This window comes from Stegodyphus dumicola, chromosome 8, assembly GCF_044657685.1.
Source record: "Stegodyphus dumicola isolate Sdum_Otavi_A_Nest chromosome 8, ASM4465768v1".
In the NCBI taxonomy this organism is placed as follows: Eukaryota; Metazoa; Arthropoda; class Arachnida; order Araneae; family Eresidae; genus Stegodyphus; species Stegodyphus dumicola.
In genome coordinates, this window is record NC_140775.1 from 9,497,722 (window position 1) to 9,523,853 (window position 26,132).

The 26,132-nt window shown below is 32.8% G+C and overlaps 2 protein-coding genes across 4 annotated transcripts in view; one reads left to right on the plus strand and one right to left on the minus strand.

The window, feature by feature from the left end:
* Positions 1 to 4,366, minus strand: part of LOC118190472 (uncharacterized) — a 103,703-nt gene extending 99,337 nt beyond the window's left edge. For 2 of the 3 annotated variants that reach the window (XM_085821559.1, XM_085821560.1), the window contains exon 1: positions 3,950 to 4,364. In XM_085821559.1, coding sequence (XP_085677685.1) covers positions 3,950 to 4,099 — 150 coding nt within the window. In that variant the 5' untranslated portion in view covers positions 4,100 to 4,364. Of the gene's footprint in view, positions 1 to 3,949 lie in introns of all 3 variants that reach the window. The other variant, XR_015042480.1, reaches the window with a different exon arrangement.
* Positions 4,367 to 4,564: 198 nt separating this feature from the next.
* Positions 4,565 to 26,132, plus strand: LOC146995641 (60S ribosome subunit biogenesis protein NIP7 homolog). The gene is made up of 5 exons (XM_085821562.1): positions 4,565 to 4,744; positions 14,360 to 14,446; positions 14,532 to 14,670; positions 17,257 to 17,397; positions 25,949 to 26,132. Exons 1-5 carry the CDS (start codon positions 4,689 to 4,691, stop codon positions 26,066 to 26,068), a joined length of 543 nt encoding a protein of 180 aa, XP_085677688.1. The 5' UTR covers positions 4,565 to 4,688; the 3' UTR covers positions 26,069 to 26,132.

Below are 26,132 nucleotides of genomic sequence, written 5' to 3' on the forward strand. Positions count from 1 at the left end.
AGCTATTTCCCGATTCGGCTTCACTCGGGGAATAATCTCGTCAGATCACTCAGTGTTCTTTGTTCTTTGTGTTTTTGTGCTTGTAAGTTAATTATTTTTTACATTTAACGCGAAAATAATTACTTCACAATACCTCCCAAGAAGATTGTTGTCTCAGATAGTGCTGCAAAGAAAAAGAAGGAAGCCATGGTCATTAAAATAGAGAAAGAAATTATAGATAAACATAAATGTGGTTAAGAGTGAAGGAACTGGGGAAGACTTACGGCTGTTCAATATCCAACAATCTGCACTATTCTGAAGAAGAAGAAAGAAATTAAAAAACTTGATGTGGCCAAAGGAGTTACTGTTATTTCCAAGAACTGCCCAAAACACCTAGAAGATGTTGAGAAGCTTGGTGTGGATTAACAAGAGGCAGTTAAAAGGAGATTCAGTGTTGACAGTTATCATTTATCGGAAGCTTCTATAAAGGTAAACTACCGTTATATTACTTACCAGTGTTATTTATTAGAAAAATTAATTTTTATGTTAACATCTTTGGGGGTGCAGAAGAGATTAATTGGATTTCCATTAATTTCAATGGGGAAGTTTGTTTCTAGATACAAGTAATTCTTTATACAAGCTCAATGTTGAAACGAACTAAGCTCGTATCTTGAAGTTCCACTGTATATTAAAAAATGTAGCACTTTGATTAAATTAAGTTATATTGGCTCCAGTATACAATTGGGTGCCCCTTCGATTTTGTTCAATTTTGGTGATGAAACTCCCTTTCGGTACTACTTTTATATACTTTATATAACGCCAAACGTGGCGATATGTGTTCTACGCTAGTTTTTGGCACTATCGTATGTTCTGTGTGTTTGTATGCAACTCTTTTCACGTTGAAACTTGATTTTTCTGTAGTGGTTTTATCTGCTGGTTGGTTTGGTGGGCATTTTGAAATAGCTTCATAACTGTCAGCAAAGTTTAAGATTTAGATCATGGTTTTCGTGTAGTAAGTTAACTTTGCAGGAAGTTTTTATTGTTACTTTTGAAATTTTTAATTGCAAAAAGATGTGTGATATACAAAAATCATGGCATTCTTGTTCACAGATGTTGTGTGACTGCCAAAATTTTATTCACGAATTTATGCTCCGTGTCTCAAAAGATAGAGAAAAGGATAAAGTGGTTGAAATTTTGCTGATGTTTGAAATTGATATTTCTGCTGTTTGAAGAAGAATTCACAATGATAAGTACATTTTATTTTATTGTTATTTTGCAGAATGTTACGTTCACTTTTTTTTTTTTTTAAGTTTATTTTGTTGATTTGTGCCTAATGCTGAGGCTGTGCGCAATGCCTAGATTGTGCAATTTGGTGATATTTTTTTTATTAAACAGAATGCTGTGTACATGGTATTGTTTGAAATTTATTGTTGTTATGTTAGTTTATTTTAGCGAGGTGTGCGTAATTTCTAGATTCCTTCGCTGCTTGGATTGCACAATTCTCTGATTTTTTTTTTAACCTTTTCGCGATGGCGCAACTTTGTTTAAGATGCTCGTGCGGAATGGAAGGCAGTCACCATATAGGATGGAGGTTTTGCGTCGCTAAGCCTAATTTTATAAAAAAAAACAGAAAAAAAAAAGTTTTGCTTCTAGCATTATAATTTTTTGTATCATTTTAGATTATTACTTGAGCTCTTATATATGTTCAAATTAGCACTTAATAACGTTTTTTTTTTCTTTATTTTACATGAAAATATACTTAAAAAATTGCTTACCTTGTAAAATAATTTTTGGAAGCGCTATCCAAATTATTCGAAAGTTTAATTGATAAAATTCGTTAGTAAAGTTTAAAATTAATAAAACAACACAATAAAGACTATTTACGGTAAGAAGTAACAAAATGAAGACTGTGGTAAATCTCGAAGCACGGAGCAGAATCATTTTCTAACTCTTAGAAAAAATATCGCTTTCTAACACTCTTTAGAAAATGAATCATCACTCTCATCTGCATGAGTAAATGGTTCATTGACCATACGAGAGTATTCTTCCTCTGATAAATAGCACCTTCCCGCCATAAAAGACTGGAGGTGAGGCTTTCCGAAATAAAAAGAGACGAAACGGAAATATATCTGAAGGCAATGCAAAACGTAAGAATACTCCACATACTAAACCTAAAAGACCATACATAGTAAAGGAAAAAAAAAATAGAATAAAAAAAGGAATTGGATATAAATCAGACATGCAAATGTTTTCATTAGCACGCAGCAATTTAAAGAGCTCACCTATGTTTACGCTTTCTACCCCCCACCCTCGCAAGAGCTGATGAGTAAAATACCAAAGTCAAGCAGAATATATCAAACTCAAGGTCAGGAACCTAAAACTGTGTGTTTATTCAAAAGTAATGGACATAGGATGCCATCTAGTGGCCTTCAAAAAATGTTCCAGCTTAAAATGAGTATACACATCACCCGTCCTCTGAATGCAATCTCTAGCGATGAGTGGATGGGACCCCCGGCTGTAATAGACGTTCTTAAGGAATGCGTATATGGGACACCCGTCCTAACAGGTTTAAGTTAAAACAGATCGCTGTGTACATAGATTCTTGTCAAATATTTTTGGTTAGAAATTTTATGTTTTCGCTATCTAAATTTTTTGTTTTTGTTTCGGATTTTTGGCATAAACTGAATGTTTCAAAATATAGACAAAAAATTTAGGTTATAATATGGTGCTGTCTAGTTTCTCGCAAAAAATGTTTGGCAAGAAATTTGTCACCAACCAAGGGCATATATATGAGTAATTCCCCCATTTCTGATTACCATGATAGTTTTAATTTGTTTTCAGCTTCCTGACTTTTTTTAAAGTGAAAACAGATCGGTGTACAAAGATACATAGACAAAGTCAAAGCAAGTGCAATGACGAGTTTGTGCAATTCTCTGATGTTTTTTGAAGTGAAAATAAATCGATGTGTACATGGACACAGAGTTCATGCAATTCTTTGACTTCTTATTTTGGTTTTGTGCAGTGGCCATCTTGAAATTGTACATTCTACGCACCAATCTTGGTGTCAAAAAAGAATCACCAAAAAAAAACAAGGGGCAGTCAATTGTAAACTTTTACTGTTATATCTTTTGCATAATAATTCCACCTAGCTGCTTTGATTAGCATAGAGGTCAAATAAGGTTGAAAAATGGTCTGGATCAGACAAAAACATATAGAAATCTTCTCAAGAGTTAAACAGCAAAAGAAAAATAGAAGACCTCATTGATCTTCAAGGAATCAATACTAACATCACTCTGATTACCCAATAAGAGGTGAAAACAAATCCACCATACTTATGCACAAGGTATATCTATGCAGTTCAAGTCCTGCCAATCTGCTCTTTCCACACAGAGAGCAGTTATCTTTCCAGACAGCAATTATCTTCAGATAATTCATAATCCATGTCATTCCTTCAAAATATCTTTCCTGATGACCAAAAATGCAAAACAAAACTGCACGTTACTTATTTTAAAAGTTTTCAATTTATAAATAAAGCATATGTAAACTGGTATTAGTATATATGGTCATTCAAACACAAGAGTTATGCACTAGTATGGCATTAAAGATTATAATGAAGATATCAGATTATATTTCTCTAAACAATAATTTCAAAAATAAATATTAATTTATAAATTAAATGATAAGCTGAAAAAAATTTAGCCAATTAATATGTGGTCTAAATACAAATTTCACAATATAAAAAGGTTAAATATTTACAAGTGAATGGATATTAGCAATCAAAAAAGAATAATTACATTTTTACAGGTGTTACAGGTGAACATATTCTAAAAAAACACATTCTAATGTCTAAACATATTCTAAAACCTATATTAAGCATTGCAACATTATTAAAGCAAATTCCTGAAGATCTATAAATGATACACATTAAAACAGAAATAACCATAAATGAAAAATTGTTCATAAATCATACCTTTCTTTTTGCAAACGAGTCTAAGCTATATTCCTGCAAACATCCATCATGTAAATGTACACCAATGAGAGTAGCAAATTCTGGACTATCTTTCAAACGCCAGGCCCAAAAATCTTTAAATATGCTACTTGCTTCACCATTGGTAACCATTGTTTCGTTCACGGGTGTCAGAATTCTAAGATCTTGGGAGAGAATTAATACTCATTGATCATAACGCACTGAATTAAAGTGTCTAATATTAAAAATCAATGCCTCTTTAAAAAAATCAAGACTGATTTTACAATTAAATCAAAGGAAAGTTATAAATGTAACTATTTCTGATTCTTTTTTTGCAGTTTATTATGAGGAAATTTGTATTTTTCTTTTAAATCTTCAAATTTCACAACTTTCGTTTTGGCTTAGTATTGCCACACCATTTTTTTTTCTTAATATAATAAATGGCCATAGTTCTTAAATACAAAGATGAAGTCTAAATGAAGGGGAAAACTTGATATAAATTTATTGCTACATTTGCCATACAGAAAAAGAATGTTTTTGAGTTTTAATTTCTCATTTTTTTTAAATCAACATCGTTATCATTTATTAGAAACGGAAGAGCAGCGTTTGTTCAACTCAACACTCTGACGTTTCGAAAAAAAATAAAAACTGCACGTGTAAAACCGAAAATTTGAATTTGTAATTGTAAGCTAGTTATAATTAAGTACTGTGATTATATTCTTGCCTTTTGAAGCATTTTAATATGCGACCGCTTACGGATGAGGAGACAAGAGTTCTATTTGAAAAATTATCAAAATAGTAAGTATTTATAACTACTTGTTATAAACAGTTAAATCTTAATAAAATTTTAATGAGGCATTTTTTTAGTATAACTGTTTCCGGCTAATCTTTGGAATATGGTAACAGGTAATTTGGCGACATTTTGGTAAGGCGATAAAGGTTACTAGGTAGGACTTTAACAATAATCTGAGAAGTACACAGTTCGAATCACAGATTATTTTGTCTGAGATATCATGAGACATGTCATGTGACATTTTCCGGAAAATTCCAATCGTGATTTTAGCTAATAATCACTTAGAAACGATTTCGCTGCTAAAGTGCAGAATCGCCCACTTATTTGTTTGGCGCTTTTTACAAGAGTAAGAAGAATATGGATTTTTGTCAATTTTCTTTGACTTTTAAATAAAAATAGGTCGATGTGTACATGAATAAAATGAAGAGTGTGCGCAATGCCATTTTGTGAAATTCTGGCATGTTTTTTAAGTGAAAATAGGTCGACGTGTACATGGATAGCGTGTATGTGCAATTCTTAAAAACGTGCGAAGCAGTGGGCGATTCTGCACTTTCTCCCAATTTCGCACCTAATCTTCGTCATGATCAAGCACTTTTGTTCCATAAAAGTTCTAGCATAAGCGTAATTCGGCTAGCAGATTGTTGAAAAAAATGTTGAGTAAAAAAAAAAAGGGTTTGTGAAAACAAAATGGCGTCCAAAAAAAAAAAAACTAGCAGGAGTACTCTTCGGTTTCGAAGGCTGTAAGGCCCACCAACGGTCGAGCGGTAAAGTCACTGAACACTGGTAGCTCAGTCCGAGGTTCGAATCCCGCGAACGGGCTGGCTGCATGGGCGTTTTCGTGGTTTTCCCCATGTGTAACATGTATACGAGCCAGTTTTCCTTAGAATGTCCTCCATGAAGGCATCCCTCCCCTTAGGCAGATAGCCCTTGTGTGCTTTGCCATAATTAAATACACCAACACTGAGTGTCGTAAAAAATCGCCAAACTATTGTTGATGCCAATGCTGCCAAAAATAATTGCGCCAAGAAAGGAAGTATAATAATGGCAAATAACTATCTAAGATTGATGTTTTAATTTAGATAAAAGGTTAATTTCATATAATACTATTTTATTATTATAATTTATATGAAAAAGACTAAACATGACTGAATGGAAGCAAAAGACAAGTAACAGGTGTTAACTATTACAGATCATTATTATAATTTATATAAGAATTGCTAAACATAACCGAATGGATGCCTGCATCGCTCTTTCGCTACCGACTTATCACTAAAGCATAATTTGATCTCGTTGGTTGTTCAAACGTAATTTTCTATAACGAATGATGCTTTTTCTTTGAAAATATTCTCAGTAAAGTGTAGAATCGCTCGCTTATTTGTTTGCCGCTTTTTACAAGGGTAAAAACAATTGGTTTTTTGTCAATTGTCTTTTACTTTTTAAGTGAAAATAGGTTGATGTGTACATAGATAAAGTGAAGGGTGTGTGTAGTGCCATTTTTGTGCAATTCTAGATTTTTTTTAAAGTGAAAATATGTCGATTTGCACATGGATATCGAATATGTGCAATTCTTAAAAACGCGTCAAGCAATGAGTGATTCTGAACTTTACCCAAAATTCTATTGCAGACTTTTCATCATGGGCAATTCCCAAATTGTTAAATCTATAGGATATCAAAAAAGGATTTAAAAATTAAACTAGTATTTCATTGGCATCTTAAGAAATATAGAACTATATAAACTTATGGAATCTGAAACCAGCGCGTACGCTAGATTTGGCGCTTTTGTGCATACATTTTCGCCGCAATTTTTTTACGGCCCTCAAAACAGAAGAGTACCCTAGCAGGTTGCTTTTGCAGGGTTGGTCGTCAAAAAATCGCCAAGTTACCATAATGTGAAGATTCACCCTGTTTCCTAATCAGTTGATTTCTTAAGTGAACGGGGCCATTTCTGCACGGATACTTTCAGGTAAATGTCCTGGAAGAGATTTTTAAAACTTCGAATTCAAAACATTTTGCAAACAAATCATGTAGTCTACAAATAACGATAAACTTTGAAAAGTCATGCAGTAAAAATTTGCACTTGGGTGCCCCTTGATATTGTTGACAATTTTTATAACGCCAAAAAAAACAATGTTACCAAGATGGCTGTGCACATGGATTTGACGAGTTTATGATGAGGAGTAAAAACGGGACATATATGATGAGTAGTAAACAGTTCATTCAAAGAATATGTATAGTTATGCATAGTACAGTCAAAAGTCGTTAATCCAGACTCGTCGGGACTTCGGCGATTCCGGATTATCGATTTTTCCGGATTATAGATCGTCAGTTTAAATCTCGTAAGATCGCATGCAGAAATTCTAAAATTAAAAATATGAAACCGTAATTTATGAAATAAAGAACAATTATGATCTAAAGGTTATCAAAATTTACAAAAAAAAGGCTTAATATTTATTTGTTTACTTTATTAAACATTTCTTTCAATGTAAGTTGTTTAAGTTGCTTCGTTTTATGTGATAATACTTTCTCTTTAGTTCTATAAACAGACATAAATTCTTGTTCAGTTACAAAGTTCCGCTGTTCAAGTCCCGTTAATTGCTGTGCCGAGAATACCGACTAACTTGTCAATCGAAATTTTTTCGTTTTCACTAACCTCTCTGTCACATTCGGTTGATCTTTACATTATGGTAACTTGGCGAAAATTTGGCAACCAACTCTCCTACAGCAACCCTCTATTTTTTTTTTCCCCACCACCATTTTGTCTTCACGAAGTAAAGACATGTTTCTTTTCTTCTTATCTACTGAACACTTCTTCCAACAATCTACTAGCCGAATTACACTTATGCTAGAAATTTTATCAAACAAAACTGCTTAATCATGACAAATATTCACTGCAAAATTGGGAAAAAGTGCACAATACCATACTCCTTATGCGTTTTTCAAAATAACACATACACATAAACCATGTACATGCCGACTTATTTTTACTTAAAAAAACATCCCAGAATTGCACAAAAATGGCATTTCGCACACTCTTCACTATATCCATGTACACTGCTTTTTTCGGTACTATTCGGTTTCGAGGGCCGTAAAAAATCGCCAAACTATTGTTGATGCCAATGCTGCCAAAAATAATTTCGGCAAGAAAGGAAGTATAATAGTAAATAACTATCTAAGATTGATGTTTTCATTTAGATGAAAGGTTAATTTCATATAATACTTTTTTATTATTATAATTTATATGAAAAAGGCTAAATATGACTGAATGGAAGCATAAGAGTGAATAACTATTTCAGATCATTATTATATTTATATAAAAATTGCTAAACATAACTGAATGGATAAATTATTCGCTATTTCGCTACCGACTATCGCTAAAGCATAATTTCGCTACCGACTTATTGCTAAAGCATAATTTCATCTCGTTGGTTGTTCAAACGTAATTGTCTATAATGAATGATGCCTTTTCTTTGAAAATATTTTCGGTAAAGTGCAGAATCGCTCACTTATTTGTTTGCCCCTTTTTACAAGGGTAAAATCAATTGGATTTTTGTCAATTTTCTTTTACTTTTTAAGTGAAAATAGGTGGATGTGTACATAGATAAAGTCAAGGGTGTGCGCGGTGCCATTTTTGTTTAATTCTAGGACTTTTTTTAAGTGAAAATAGGTCGATGTGCACATGAATACCGAGCATGTGCAGTTCTTAAAAACGCGTCAAGCAGTGGGTGAATCTGGACTTTACCCAAAATTCTATTGCCGACTTTTCGTCATGGGCAATTCCCAAATTGTTAAATCTGTAGGATATCAAAAAAGGATTTAAAAATTAAACTAGTATGTCAATGGCGGCTTAAGAAATATAGAACTATGTAAACTTACGCAATCTGAAATCAACGTGTACGCTAGATTTGGCGCGCTGTTAAATGGGCGCGTTTGCTAGATTTGGCGCTTTTGCGCATACATTTTTGTTGCAATTTTTTTACGGCCCTCAAAACCGAATAGTACCCTTTTTTCTCATAAATTAGAAAAATTTCACGAAAATACATGACAATTTTCTCAATCTTTAAACCCGGTAAAAAGAACATATATGAAATTAGCTGATCGCGAAAAAGTATTTACCCTTTTCAAATATGAACATTTCCACATATAAAATAAATAAAATATCCAAAAACTTTTACCTCTAAATCATCTATTATATTATAAACGTCACCAACGAATTCATACCACAAGCATTACAAATACTTAGTATCAAATATTTAAATTATTTCCATGCACGTTTACTTCAACTGAAACGTATACCAAATTCCTACAAACATAAAATTCACAAAATAACTATCATTTCATTAAAATATAATTAAATTCAAAAACACTACCTAAAATATAAATGAGCACATACATTAAATTAATAAAAATTACCTTACAATCCTAATTACTTTAAACTAAATCATTGCTAATTACAATTTTCCCAATAATACCAAATTCCTTTCCACATTACATTTAGAACAATGCATAAAAATAATATCCTCAAATAATTAAAAATACTAACTTACCTAATCTTCTTCAGAATCTTGATTACGTGGCGGATACACTTTTCTAATTCATTCAATAAAATTATTGAAAGATTTTTTCTGCGAATTTTTCCTCCATACTTCCTCCGCTAAATAAAAAGCAAACTTCTCTTTATCACAATGCCTAAATACCCATTTCGAATTCACTTTAGTTAGGGCCATGGGATCCAAAAATTTAACAACACTGTTTCACACAACACAGAATAAAGCTAAATACAAAATTTCCACATTTTTTCCCGATTTCCCCCCTTTTCCGATTAAAGAGCCGTAATTCGTCCATTAATATCACGACATATCCCATGATCTCTCATTTCCCTCACGCAAAATAATGCGTAATCGGAACTGAGTACTGCTCACATTATTACCAAAGTCCCAGGTAGTAACCTTTATCGCCTCCAAAATGTCGCCAAACTACCAGTTACCATTATTGTAAAGATCAACCTCACATTCTTCATATCTTTATCAATTTTTTTGCAGCAATTCCACTTTTTGTTTGTTGGACATCGAAACATACTTTCGTTTTGTAGATCCTTTGGAAGTTCCAGCATCGGAAATTCTATTTGACATAATCAAAAGTTCAAGTTTACTTTTATAAAATTGTTCTTACAGTCTGCAAAAAATAATAAGCGGGATCCAATTCGAAGATTAAGGAACAACGCAATCATTAACATTAACTGAAATAGCTAATTAGATAATTTTAGCTTACACCGTCCGTTAACATTAAACGCGCAGGCAAAAACGTATTCTGCACTTGCGCACACGCATATGTGCAGTAGTCAAGGTCTTACGGGCGCATGTGCAGAAAGTTTTTAGCTTTGAGGTCCGGATTATGGGTGTCCGAATTAACGACTTTTGATGGTATATACTGTGTGTATAGTATGAATCTTCATTCATCTCCAGTCAATAATAACTTTCCTGTCATTTCACTCCTAATCATGAGAAAGAAAAATGAATATTTATCTTACGAGCAATAAATCTTTGTGAAAGTGACAACCCAGCAATTAATTAGAACCTGCCAGCTAACGAAAATGGGTGAAGTGCATAATCGCCCCCTTATTTGATGCGTTATGTTTGGCGCTTTTTACAAGAGTAAGAAGAATTGGATTTTTTTCAATTTCCTTTGACTTTTTAAGTGAAAATCCATCGATGTGTACATGGACAAAATCGAGGAAGTGCACAGTGCTGAATTAGTGCAGTCCTCTTATGTTAGTGAAAGTGAAAATAAGTCGATGTGTAACGAATACCAAATTTGTGCAATTCTTAAAAACGCGCCAAGCAATGGCTGATTCTGCACGTTCCCCCACGAAAACCAACAGCAGTTCGAAATATAGTCAAAATTCAAAGTATGCAATTTGTAGCATGTGATACACATACTACAAATCATGTAGCCCTCGATCTCTAAACTACGAAGTACTAGTCAGATTAAACTTAAGAGAAACTTTGGCACATAACAAAAATATGGTTGCTGTAACATTGGGGAAACAGTTGATTCTGGGTTAGCAAAAAACCAAGGTTGATATTTGGTGTGAATCCAAATGGACTCCCTTTTTCTAACATTAGAACTAGTTATGCTGTATTATGAGTGCATACAATATGCATCATTCTAGTATGTTTTATCATTTACTGTCAGGAATAAACAGAAATGTGCAGTTCATGGTTAAGTTGAATAACACACTAATAAGTTTTAACACTTAGCAGTTTCCGATGCGTAAAGTCTTGTTGGAAAGCTTGAGGAATTAATTACTTTTGCTTCCATCAAAAGACACTACACCTGTTTTCTCTAATGCGACATCAGCAAGCCTGTCCTTTCCCTCATAAATGTACGTTTTAACTATGCTGTGTGTCGGTTCTTCTTGTTGTCACTTATACAGTCAAAAGTCGTTAATTCGGAAACCCATAATCCGGACCTCAAAGCTATAAACTTTCTGTTCATGCGTCACGTTGACGCATGCACGCAAGACCTTTACGGCTGCGAATATGTGTGTGCGCATGCGCATTTAATGTATAACGGACGGTATAAGCTAAGCTAAAATTATCTAATTCAGTTAATATTGCAGATTGGGTTGTTCCTTAATCTTCGAATTGGATCCGGCTTATTATTTTTTGCAGACTGTTAGAGCAATTTTATAAAAGTAAGCTTGAACTTTCGATTATGTCAAATAGAATTTCCGATATATATTTACTAATATGTAAAGGATCTACAAAGCGAAAGTATGTTTCGAAGTCCATTAAAGAAAAAGTGGATTGCTGCAAAAAATGGATAAAGGCATTTGTTTCTCTAACCGTTACGAAATCTGTTTATCAATTTCACGCTGCTTTGTGGTGGAGGGGGGGGAGCAGCAGCGCGCAATGAATTGGAAGTTGATCTGTCAGCACTATCCTTATCTTCAGGGCAGATGTTTTTATTATATTTGGCTTATAATTCCTTACTAATTGTAGTATTTCATCTCGATGTACTCCGTCTTTGATATGATTTAAATCAAATTCCTCATCATTATAATTCGCTTCCGATAGTGAAGAAAGTGACACAGATGTTATTGAAACCGAAAAAATTTTGATTGACAAATTAGTCAGTATTCCCGACACAGCAATTATTGGGCTTGAACAGCGGAACTTTGTAACTGAACAAGAAATTATGTCTTTTTATAGAATTAGAGAAAGTATTATCACATAAAATGAAGCAACTTAAACAACTTTCATTCAGAGAAATGTTTAATAAAGTAAAAAAATAAATATTAAGCTTTTTTTTTTTTTGTAAATTTTGATACCCTTTAGATCATAATTATTCTTTATTTCATAAATTACGGTTTCATATTTTTAATTTTATAATTTCTGCATGCCATCATATCAGATTTAAACTGATGATCTATAATCCGGAATCACCGAAGTCCGGATTAACGACTTTTGACTGTATTTATTATAATACTGTAAAAGTTTTCACCCACATCCTTCAATGTTTAGTATAATACTACAATGTGACTTCCTTTTTAAATTAAGCCTCCGTTGACATTTGAAATTTGCACTTACATACTGGATGATTAAGTTTTTCGGATTTTGGAGGAATAAGTGTAGTAATTGCTGTCATAAAAAATAAGCCACAATTTTTAAATTGCAACACGTTCTGTGTGAATTGTTCTGCAAGTACCAGATAAAAGGATACAGTTCTGTTACCGGAACTGTAAAAAATCACCAGACTCTTACCAAAAATAATTATAATAACCTAACATAAGGAAAAAAGTGTAATAATAAATAAGAAAATTGTTTTAAGGTGAAAATGTACTTTAGCCCACTGCTTGGCAATTTTTTGAAAATTGGCAATTTGCCATTTTTCTGGGGACATCTTTAGGATTGTAACCTCCCCGAGACACTCATCAGAAATGTAAATAAAATGGCAACCAAGAAATGAACAAATATTTAAAAAAATTACACAAATTTTTTAAATTTAAAGAAACGTAATTGAAAAAAATCTGATGTTTTTTCCCCTTACTGTTTTCAGCAAAACTGGAATAAAACGTCTTTTTTGAGGAGTTTGATATTCTTTTTACAAATTTCATGTCAGGCAGGACACCCCGGCAACCTCCCACTTTGAAAAAAAATTACTCATGTTTATCTGTAGTTTCTGGCAAATAAAGGTTTATAATCACAATTAGAAACGCATAAAGAGTTTCATCATTCAGAGATTGTGCCATTTTCTTTACATATATTCAGCTAAGTATGAACCAAATTTGCCATCAATGTGATTTGTACTTCGATGCAAATTATGTTTGGACCCTGCATGGAATTGGTGTGCGTACCCGTCTCAGTATCCTCAAAGGGCAGACAGTGGTTGATGATAATATGGTCAAAACCTAAATTTTTTCAGCCCACCATAATGCTTTCCAGCAGTCTAAAACCACAGAGGATCTTGGCAACACTCATCCAACTATCGTTCTCTCAAAACTCATCTTTAATCTGTTTTCAATCTCTAAAAAAAAATCAGTTCATCCCTCTTTCAATAGTACCCAGTGGCCGTCTACAGGCTTTTCTCTTCCATATATAATTTTTCCAAACTTACTCTCATCCACTTTAACTATTGCTCCTTTACCATGAATCAGAATATTATCATTCATCATAATGCACACTTCTCTACAAAATATGTACCTACAAAATCTGAGGATTATTATGACCATGATTACCAGAATATGGCAGCTTCTACTAAAGTGGTTTGTATAACTCATAAGTATCTTTGCAGGTACACCACAAACAATCTTTTGGTGATAAAAATCTGTGTTTTGATTTGCGTAACGTGTAGCATTGCATTCAAAATGGCTTCAAATGCATTGCTGTTCTCGACAGATTATCTGTGCCATGGCATGAACTGTGATAAATAAGCAAATAAATGATAATGAGTAAAGCGGTGGCAAGCTTCCATTCATTTTTCCGTCTAATCCTCATATGCATCCCATTGTTTAAATGGGGACACGTCTCATGATGGAAATTGACTTTGAAATTAAAAAGCCACCCCACCCTTCCTTAGTCCCCTCCTCCTGAAAGAGAGATGACAGTCATAAGAAGGAAATAAAAATTTGATCATTGTTGAAGAATTAAGGATATTCCCGCATCGGGTGACCTACTCCCCATGAGCCATTATTGGAACCAAAAGAAACTATTGGTATTGTAATATTAAACTACATGAAAAGTAGCAGTAGGTAAGTAGATACTTATGTATTAATGCAACTATCTTGATGCAATTTGGTGGGGTTCCCCATCCATTAACGCAGAAATAGGTGTGAAGATTTCAAATGACATATCACCGCAATGTGTCATTTCTGCACACACATTTCTTTATAAAAACTGTTGGTTTTGGACCCCCTCTCTGTATGCCAGATATTTTATAGAGTTCCCACTGTACATGTATACGTATATTGTTAACTATTATTATTTTTTGTTTCAGGAAATGATTTTTTAATTAAGTATTTTGATAATGACTGTGTTTTTATTGTTACTAACCAGATAGATAATATAAAGTGACATGGTTAATAGTTATGCATTCAAATCACTTTAAAATATCTTTTTCAGTATTGGAGAGAATGTGAAATTATTAATAGATCGTCCAGACGGCATTTATTGCTTCAGATTACACAAGAACAGAGTATTTTATGTCAGGTAAATATAAAGTAATAACTCTTCTCTTTAGTATATTTTTATGTTTGCAGATAAGTTACAATTTATGTAATATCTATTTTTCCAGTGAAGTAAATATGAAACTTGCCTGTAATATACCCAAAGAAGCAATTTTGAGCTTGGGAACCTGCTTTGGAAAATTTACAAAGTCTTTACAGTTTAAGTTTCATATCACAGCTTTAGATTACATTGCCCCTTATGCTAAGGTCTGTATTATTTAGTAATATTTTTAATAAAGATATGCTTTAAAAATTATAATTTAGAAGTCTTGGAAGACTCTAGTTGACAAAGTGAAGTAATCTTATAAAAATGTTTCTTAAATGGAGATTTATCAAATTAGGTTTCTATGAATGTTTTAAACACTAAACTGATATCATAAACAATATTTGTTTTATAAGTTTTTAATGCAAAATATTGGTATTTTTTGATTATTTGCACACACATGCAGAAAAGTCACGAACTTACATATTTTGTTATTAATAGGGCAGCAAGACAGTATCAGTAATCAAAATACTTTTATGATTCTGTACAGCCGTATGTCGTCTGGGACTTCTTGATGAAACTTATCACCTTTTTAGGGGTTATGTACATTTTTATTGGTTTCACCAAATTGAAATTTCCAAAATCATAACCATCATTTTCAATTAGAGAGAAAGCTCCATTTAATGATTCCCATAGATTTTTTAGGGATACATCAAGACAAAATCCATGCCAAACTACCAGAATTTCTCAGCTTTTTTATCTCCATAGAAGAGGTAATGTCAAATCTGAAGCCTAAATAAAAATTATATTAGAATTTTAAGTTTCTTTATTATACACTAGCTTTAGGTCAGTATTCACCTTCTTTCTGTGGCTTTTCATTGTATCTACGTGCTTAGAATACATCTCCAATTTTTAATATTTAAGTTAGTGGAGTCTGTATTTACTTTTTACCCATGACCAAAAATGTCTAGTTGCATATTGCATAACAGCCCATTATTCAATTATGCAAGGCTTGGATAACCTTCAGGAAAGTATTGTCACTATTAATCTGTGATATGTTGCAGAACATTTCAAGAGAGACTGAATCTCAGCGTGACGTGTCAAATAACTAAAGTAGATATGCAGAATTTTTCACCTGTAATTAAATGAGGGAATTATTTTGTGTTGGTAATAGAACTTAAAGTTTCTCTTTCAGAAAACAAATCTAGATCATGCTATAGTTAACACAGTTCCTGAGATATTTAAATTTGTTATTAATAGATATTTGTACATAACTGTATGTAGCGTAGTAAATTCAACCAATGAAATATTCTTTTCATGATAGAATGAAAATATCGGTAGATTTTTTTTTAATTCATTGAATAAAAAATGGACTTGGAATGCAAAGTGTTTTGATAAAAAGTGTGGCATCCCATTAAAACATTTGTTGAATACACTTTGTTATATATAGACGGCGGGCCATAAATTTCAGGCAAACCTGAGTGCAAAAAAATATAATTTGTATTGTTTCACTAATTGAAAAAAACGTATTAGTTTTAGTTGATTGGTACAGTACAAAGTCTTTAATCCGGACCTGTCGGGACTTCGACGATTCCGGATTAGGGGATTTTCCGGATTATAGATCATCAATTTAAATCTGGTAAGATGGCATTCAGAAATTATAAAAATAAAAATATGAAACCATAATTTATGAAATAAGAGCAATTATGATCTAAAGGGTATCAAAATTTACAAAAAAAGGCTTAATATTTATTTGTTTACTTTATTAAACATTTCTTTCAATGCAAGCTGTTTAAGTTGCTTCGTTTTATGTGCTAATACTTTCTCTTTAATTCTGTAAACAGACATAATTTCTTGTTCAGTTTCAGTGTTCCGCTGTTCAAGTCCTGTAATTGCTATGCCGAGAATATTGACTAACTGGTCAATCAAAATTTTTCCGTTTTCACTAACCTTTCTGTCACATTCTTCATGCCTTTATCCATTTTTTGCAGCAATTCCACTTTTTGTTTGATGACATCAAAACATGCTTTCGGTTTGTAGATCCTTTGGCAGCTCCAGAATCGGAAACTCTTTTTGACATAATCGAAAGTTCAAGCTTACTTTTTATAAAATTGCTCTAACAGTCTGCAAAAAATAATAAGCCGAATCCAATTAGAAGATTAAGAAACAACGCAATCTGCAACATTAACTGAAATAGATAATTTTAGCCTAGCTTATACTGTCCGTTATATATTAAACGCTACGCATGCGCAGAAAGGTTGTAGCTTTGAGGTCCGGATTAAAGACTTTGTACTGTAATAAAAGAGGCTGTGAGTTTTATTTTAGGCAAAAAGGAAATAATTTCTTAGTTCAATTTTTATGGAGAATAAACAAGATTAAATTTATTTTAAATCTTCAGAAAGAAATGTGAATTTCATTGCTTTATTTTAATTGAAATGCAAACGGCTTGAATGCTTTATGAAATAAAATAATTCTGTAATGTTGGTAGGTGTGAGTTTGTATGCTTTCACAGAATTAAAGAATAGAATTTTTTTTAAATTATATCTTATAGAAGTAAAAAGGTTTAATTTTTAACTAGATTTAATCTTTAAATGAAATTAAATATAAGTATCATTTAAACTGATTATGTAATAAAATCCAGTATAGCTGTATTTTATAGTAATAAAATATAGCATAGATACTTAGCATATATATCCTAATTAAAAGATGTGATAAGCATTTTTTAGGTAAATATGAATAAAAAGTCTTATTTTGCAGTTGTGATCTGTGTATATCAAACATGTAATGTATGAATTTATATCTTCTTCTAGCACAAAATATGGCTGAAGGCTAATGCTGAACAGCAATTTTTATATGGTCATAATATATTAAAGACTGGTCTAGCAAGAATTTCTGAAAACACAATTAAATATCGAGGTGTTGTTGTTTACTCTTTGAATGATCTTCCCCTTGTAAGTACTTTTGTGTGATTTAGGTTTGTTAAATTTTGTTTAAAGTTGTATTGCTTTAAATACTTTGTTACCAATTTTATGAAATACTCGTAAGGTTAAAGTTTTCCCATTTCCATCTCTTTCCTTGTTTCATAACCATTTTCGCCCGACTCTTGCATGATTAAAATTTAACTATGAAAAGTGTAATACGAGTTTAAAGTTTTTAACTTTTTTCCATTTTCTGGAAATCTCCAGGGACAATTTGTCCCAATCATCTAGGATCGTTGTTCCAATAACCTTAACACTGCATGCGAATAAATAATAAAGTTATATGAAATGTACCAAATATTTTATTCTTGCAGTACAAATTAAATATGATATGGCATAAAGCTATCTTTACAAAGTACAACCTGACACATGTGGCAAAATAGGCCAGGTTTCTTTAGTCTTATATTTGTTTGTTCCCCAAATCCTTAAAAATACTGCAAATGCAAAAAATAATAAATAATAATAATAATTAAAAGTTGCTTTTATTTTCTAATAGAGAATGAAATCTAATCTCTGGGACTTATGTGTCCATTAGGAACTAAAGGGTTAAATGAGTGGGTAAAAATATGATTATGGTTTCATTTTATGTATAAAATCCGAATTTCCATGAACTCAAAGTTATGTAATTCTTTATTTTATATTACACATTTATGCATTTAATTCATTTTTATTAAATAGAACATTTATTTGCCTATATTTAAGAATTGTCGGTACTATTCCGTTTTGAGGACCGTAAAAAGAATTTCAGCGAAAATGTATGCGCAAAAGCGCCAAATCTAGCAAACGTGCCCATTTATCAGCGCATTGAATCTAGCATACGTGCTGATTTCAGATTGCGTAATTGTAAAAGTTAACATTAAACATTGTCATATCCTTCTTTTTCTTGGGTGTGTAGATTCTGGATACGTATTTAATTCCTACCGTAGACGTATCGTATTGTGTGCGTTGCATAAAACAGCCATTTTAACGGCACAAAACTTTATTAACACACAAATAAAAATAATAAGTACAAACGATTAACACACAAGTATAACTTCGTATTTTGCATCTAAGCTGACATACAACACGTTTCCTTCGTTACTTCGCTACTCCCTACTAACTACTCTTCTCTAGTAAGTCTCATGAGAGAGAGGCGTTGCAGGCCATTCGGCTAAACTGCGCATGCGTGGTCATCACGTCATGACACCTCCCCTCGAAAAGATTTGATTGCGTCTTTCAATGACTTGTCAAATTCACATATATAAACATTTCTTGAAACAAAATAAAATAACATTTATGAAATTTTCAAACTTAATTAACCAATTCTTACCATTTTAAATTAAAATTACTTCAACATAAATTCAGTAATCCTATTCATTTAAAAGGATGTAACATTCAATTAACTTTTCAAACTTAAATCTTAAATCCTTCACATAATCATAGTCATATAAGCAGTTATCATATAAACGAGACAATGCAAATCAATCATTACCATTAAACATAATACTTTAGCAAACCCTGGCTAAATCTATAAACACATTACCTAACGTTAGAAAAACAAAATTTAGCATTTTAGCAAAAAAAAAAAAATCAAACTAAACAGTCAAAATGTCTTATAGTTCATAGTTCATAACGTCAGTCATGCTCCCACTGCATGAAATCGCTGTAATGCTAAAGACCAGCGTTGTAAATGAGAACTATGTGAAGAACATTCGGTGAGAAATCTAAGAGGGTTATGATCACTAACGATGACTATCTCAGAACTGAAGATATAAGCTTCAAACTTCTTCAGGGCAAAGATAACGGCAAACGCTTCCTTTTCAATAACAGCGTAATTTCTTTGTGTCTCGGTCAACTTTTTACTAGTGAAGGCTATTGGGTGTTCTACACTATTTTCATCTTGTTGAGCTAAACAAGCTCCTACAGCGTATGCCGATGCGTCTGCGTAAATGATGAAAGGCAAACTAAAATTTGGAGAGTAACATTTAGGGGCATTGCAAATGGCACGTTTTAGTTGAATAAACGCTTCATCGTGTTCCTTCAACCAAGTAATTTCGTTCAAAGCCCTTCTTTTTGTTATTGCCGTTAAAGGTTGTGCTATCGCAGAAAAATTGGGTACGTAAGACCGGTAATACGATAATAGTCCTAAAATACTTCTTACATCTTTCTTAGTCCGGGGAACTTCTAAATTCTGCATGGCTTCAACTTTTTCTGGGTCAGGTTCATGTGAACCGGAACCAACTATGTGTCCTAGAAATTTGATTTTATGCTTTGCAAAGTCACACTTATTGAAATTAACCGTGAAATTTGCCTTTTCTAGCGTACTTAAGACTTTGTTAAGATGTTCCAGATGTGTATTCCAGTCTTCAGAAACTATAATCACGTCATCAATATAAGAATCGGCGTAGTCTTTATGTTCGGCGAGAAGTTTGTTCATAGTTCTCTGAAAAGTTGCAGCGGCATTCTTTAATCCAAAGGGTAAAACTATAAAGGCATATTGTCCTCTGTGGGTCACAAACGACGTCAAAGGTTGGCACTCGGGCTTCAGTCGTATCTGCCAGTTCCCTTTAAGAAGATCAATCAAAGTGATGTATTTGGACTTTGACACCTGGTAAATTAGGTCTACAGTGTTTTTCATCAGGAAGGCATCGGTTTCCGTCTGTGAGTTCAGGTATCGATAGTCCACACATAATCTAACAGTTCCGTCTTTTTTGGATACACAAACTACCGGATGTGCATATTCACTCTCCGACTCAACAATTAGCCCTAGCTGCAATAGCTCATCTATTTGTCGATCAACTTCATTTCTTAGAACTTCAGGTATTCGATACGGTTTCTGCTTTCTTGGCATACATCCAGGTTTCAGTTTCATGCTGTGTTCTCCCACATTGGCGATTTTCGGAATACCAGTTCTTAGGTTCTTATGCCTTCTTAAAATTTCCATAAGTTCTTTCTTCTTATGCGGTTCAAGGTGTGTAAAATCACATTCCTCATTAGAATAGTGTTCTTTTGCTTTCCGTGGAACAATTCTTGGAACGTTTTCAACTTCGCCGAAATCAATATCTGTATCATATATCACACCGACATTATTCACAGCGGTATTGAACTCTCGTATCTTGTTTGCGTGAACGTGCTTCGATGAATTGTCAAGCATTTGTACTATGTAACAAATGCTTTTTGATATGCTTTTTAAGTATGCTTTTTGATGATCGTAGCAGATCCCGTCCATTTGGCATAAACTTTGCTTTGGCTATCAGGGATTAAAACTATAACCCTGTCACCTTCCTTGAATTCTTTATGACGAGTCTTTCAGTTACGGTAGAATGCATAAGCTTTTTGCTTTCCAACATCTGTAAGTCCTGCGTATTCAGCAGCTTTTTCCAATTTCGTCTTCAAATCATTCAGATAATCGGTAACTGAACTTAACTGTCCATGAGGAACAGGAGTTTCATTAGTCCATTAGACGTTTTCAAAATAGACAACGGGCCATTAGGACGTCTTCCATAAAGCATTTGGAACGGACTAACACCAGTCGTAGCATTAGGAACTTCTCGGTAGGCCCAAAGTAAATACGGTAGATGTTTCTCCCAATCTTTCGAATGTTCTCTAACGGTATGATGTATCATTCCCTTTAAAACAGCATTAAATCTTTCTACCAGGCCATTTGAACTTGGATGATAAGGAGTCGAGAACCTTGGGGACGATCCGATCCTTTTCAAAAACTCTTGGGTCAACGAAGCAGTAAAATTAGTTCCTTGATCTGAAGCAACAATTTCAGGAATTCCTGTGCATGAAAAGATTTGCAACAATGCATCGTATGTTGCTTTGGCATTCAAATTCTTCAATGGCACCGCTTCGGGCCATCTTGTACATTGATCAACAGCACACAGAACATATTTGTAACCTCTACAGCTTGGCTCTACAGGTCCTAGGATATCCACATTAATTACCTGGAATGGTTCTTTAGGACGTGTTACTGGCGTAATCGGAACTTCATCAAAGGGACGCTTTTTCGCTTGAAGTTGACAAGAAGTACAAGCACTGCAGTATTCATTTACATCTTTCTTGATTTCCGGCCAATAGAACGAATATCTCAAACGTTCGGCTGTCTTCTTGGTTCGCAGGTGGCTTCCCCATAAGCTAGAATGAGCTAAGTCCAAAATTTGTTTTCTTCTTTCTTTAGGAACGACTAACTGGTAAACTCTTTCTCCTAGAACTTTATCTTTATGATACAAAAAGTTGTCAATAACAATAAAGTTATTACTTCCGTTCTTAACATTTTGCCAGCATGTTTTTAAAGATGGGTCATTCATTTGTTGCACTCGAAACAGTTCTGAATCCGAAGCACATTGATCGTGTCCCGTGCTACCTTTGGAATCATCCTTACCTGTATCTTCATATACAAGCGCACAACATTCTAATATCTTCTTAACAGTTTCATTACATTTTTTCATTAATTAGGTTTTCCCTATCATGGTTAAGTATTTCGTCAAAATTTTCAGTTTCATGAAAAGGCATTTCACCGAAACTATCAGTAGCAATGTTTACATTTTTACATTCAAAATTAAACTTTCTTTTATCATCTCCCCTTAACTCATTAAAAGCACTTAACGACAAGAGTAAATCATTACATAACTTATCCACCATTGCACATGTTATAAAAATAGGTGACATAAATTTATCATTTTCAGAATATATTACTAAAGGTAGGTTAATGAGAGGAGCTTTTAAAGCTTGCCCGAAAGCTGACGTAAGGATAACACTTCCATGTGGCGTACGGTATTTTTCTGGTACAATGTCGGCCTTGACAACGGTTAATTGCGTGCCTGTATCTGCTACTGCATTAATTAATTTACCATCACATATAAGTTTAACGGTTAGCAAGTCATCTATTAATTCTTTAACTTCTTGATTCGCAGTAAAATATTTAGAAGAAATCTTTGCAGTTATGGCGTTAGAATTATTCTTAATTTCTTCTTTAGCAACCCTTTCCTTATCTTCATGCAACAATATATTATGATACTTAGAATTACATTTTAATTGAGAAGGGCAATTTTTTATTCTACAATTCCTTTCGAAACAAAGAAAGCACCGATTAGAAGCCATTAAACTCTTTTTCCTTTCTTCCGGAGACATAACGCATTTTTCCGAAGCATGATTCTCGCTTTCGCAAAATAAGCAAAGGAAAGTTCGAACAACTGCAATTTTGCTTACATTAGGGGAATAGCTGGTGCCAAATTTGTTGGCGTTGAATGAATTCTGAGTGTGGAAGTTGTTTCGCTTTTCATTTGGTTGTGAATGCCTTCCAAGAGAATTAGCGTGACTCTTAGAATAAAATAAATTTAATGAAGTTCGTTCGCGACTTTCAATTTCCCGTTTTAGAAATTTCATGAGGTTGCCGACATTAAAAGTTTCCTCATCTGCGTTTTGACGAGCAAAATCAAGCGTTATATCCTGAGGTATGCATTTCATTAACAAAGGGTATAGTAACTTTCCATACGATTCGGTCTTGACCCCTATCGAATTTAGTGACCTTACTTGTACGTTGCAGGTATCATATAATTCCCTCAAAGAATTAATGTCATTAGAACTTCGGACAGGCCGTAAATTTAAAAGTTTATGTATGTAAGAATTAATAAGGAGATCTTTTCGACCATACCTATCTTTGAGAATTTTAAAAGCTTCGTCGTAGTTTTCTGGAGATAAAGAAAAGCCTTCTATTGTTTTTAAAGCTGCACCGCCTAACAGGCTAAGCAAGTAATTAAACTTATCTACTTTAGATAGTTTTTCGTTTTGATTTATTGCCATGTCAAAAGAATTGTAAAATGTCTGCCACACTTCAGCATTCCCATAAAATTTATCAATCATAATCTTTGGCAATTTAACATTATAATCAGAACTTTTATCGACACCAGAAATAGATAAATTGTTACTATCATTAGAAGAACCATTAGAAACTAGCGAATTATTGCTATTTCTTTTTTCTTTCAATAATTTTGTGCCTCTAAAGCTCCATTTCGCAATTTTTTCTTCGTATTCCAAGGCACTTTCGATTTCGGTTTCAATGTCATTAACATCAGTCAAAGTTTTAATTTTTTCGTCTAACGCTTTCAAAGAAATAGCTTTTACTTTTAAAATTTCCAGTGATTCTTCAAGGTCTTCAAGGTTACCTGCTGCAATTAATGATTGTTATAGGCATAGTTACTTTAGCATTTTTTACTTTAGTAATAGCATTTGTTACTTTAGTAATGGCTGAACGAATAACTTTCTGTTCTTTCTTAGATTTCGTTAGCTCTTCAGCCATTTTTGTAACCTTGAATTCCACTTTACCACAAAGTAAATTGAACAAATTTCTTACCTTTCTGAAGACTCACTTACGCATTTATCCGTGAACTTTGCATGACATATCCTCCTGTTCTGACACCACTGTCATATCCTTCTTTTTCTTGGGTGTGTAGATTCTGGATACATATTTAATTCCTACCGTAGACGTATCGTATTGTGTGCGTTGCATAAAACAGCCATTTTAACGGCACAAAACTTTATTAACACACAAATAAAAATAATAAGTACAAGCGATTAACACACAAGTATAACTTCGTATTTTGCATCTAAGCTGACATACAACACGTTTCCTTCGTTACTTCACTACTCCCTACTAACTACTCCCTACTAACTACTTCTCTAGTAAGTCTCATGAGAGAGAGGCGTTGCAGGCCGTTCGGCTAAACTGCGCATGCGTGGTCATCACGTCATGACAAACATTATTCTCTACACCTAATGAGACTAGAAATAGTATGAAACAACTTATCACTTCAGGTGCTTCAATGGCTTAGTGGAACTTTACAGTATATTAAGTGAGTTCGACTCCAGCAATTCCTACACAAAGCTATTAACTGCTTCAGATGGACAAAGCACAACTAACTTTCAATCCTTACTAACTGCACCAGCATTGTGAGTGGTGACAACGGCCATGCATCTGTTATGAATCATGCTCTTATGGTTTTACTTCTCATTTTAACCACTTGACATCAAATCTGCATAAACCTCTAGACTTAATGAGTATATGATAAAACAGGGCATAAAAGAAAGAATCAACATAAAATTGTTAGTAAAACTTAATATAACTATTTCAATAAATTTTATAACTTTATGCTAATTATTTGATAAATTTTACAAATTTGATTTTATTCTTGAGTTTGTTGTATAATTATTTTAAATATTAAATTATATTTAATAATAATGCATTCAGCATATAGGTATGTTGTATTCCTAAAATGAAATTACAAAAGTAAAGTTCAGGAGTAGATAATTGCTTTAATTTATTCATTTCCCATTTTCTGATAGATTCCTAATTTTTTTATTGATAATCCTTAAAGGTACTTGACTTCTGTGTGCAGAAATATGTATGAATCCTGTGGCTTGAAAAAGCTTTTTATTAGCTTTTTAATTTATTCACAATAAATTGAAAAAATTCTTTGAATTTTAAAAGAGTAGCTGAATGGTATTCTACTATAGACTACTTTATAGGAAATGTTGAGCTAAACTTTGATGATGATATTTAACCTTTAAATAAATATTGTAAACATTGCAGCTGAACTTGTTATCTTCCTACTACTACTTAGCAATAATTTGATCTGTTTTCAGTTATTTCAAGTCATTTTTATGGTAGAAGCTTGTTTGGGCCATTGCTGTTTTAACCTGCCAGTCCTGAACTTATCCCAGTCTATAATGAAATAATATTCAAAAGTCATTAATCTGGACATAAAGCTAAGAGTCATATATAAAATATTACTGTATTGCTGTGCTGACAGTATAATTCAAAAATAAAATGACACAAATATGTATTTTGCACTTTTTCCTTAAACATCCATTCATGAAATGCAGCGCTGGTCCTGCAACTTACAGGTGATAATGTGGAAATAAATAATGTAGAACTTGATTGGAAACTAAAAATTTTGAATCGTACGTGTTGAAAAAGGTCATTGTGGAAATAATAGATTGAGACTGTGTTGCATATGTGTGTACAGGCATCTCCAACTTTTCTAACAAATTAAGGATAAGAAACCTTTTGAAAATCTTGATGTATCAAAATGCAAACCTGTCTTTTATTGCACCTTAGATAAATGTAATCATCATCAAGAACCATATACATTTTATGTCAGTTTCGAAATGTACATGGAGTTAAAATAATGCCCTATGTGTTTATGTGTGCATGTACAAAAATCAATAAAAACTATTAAAAATCAGACTGCATATTAATTTTGGTTAGAAATATTAAACAGTATATATAAAACTTTTGTATATATAAAGCATATTTTTGAAAAAAAAATCAAAATATTTTTTGAAAAAAGTGTGAAACAAATTTAAAGTAACAAAATTTTTATGAAGAAAAAATATGTGTAATCTTTGTAATATTTTTATTTAGTTCTGTACCATATTTCTATAATATTAAACATTTATGGTGATATATATTTGAAAGTAAATTATAAAATATCCTGAAAATGACAAGTCTCAATATCTTATAATAATCATACTTTTTCAGGGTTTTGGAGTAGCAGCAAAATCTGCAGAAGAGACGCGGAATGCTGATCCCCTGGCAATAATTGCATATCACCAAGCAGACATAGGAGAGTATTTAAGAAATGAGGAACAGTTATGCTAGTGCAGTTGTTCCGGACTTTGTAAAATATGTATATAAGTGAAATAAATTTTTTATATGCACATCA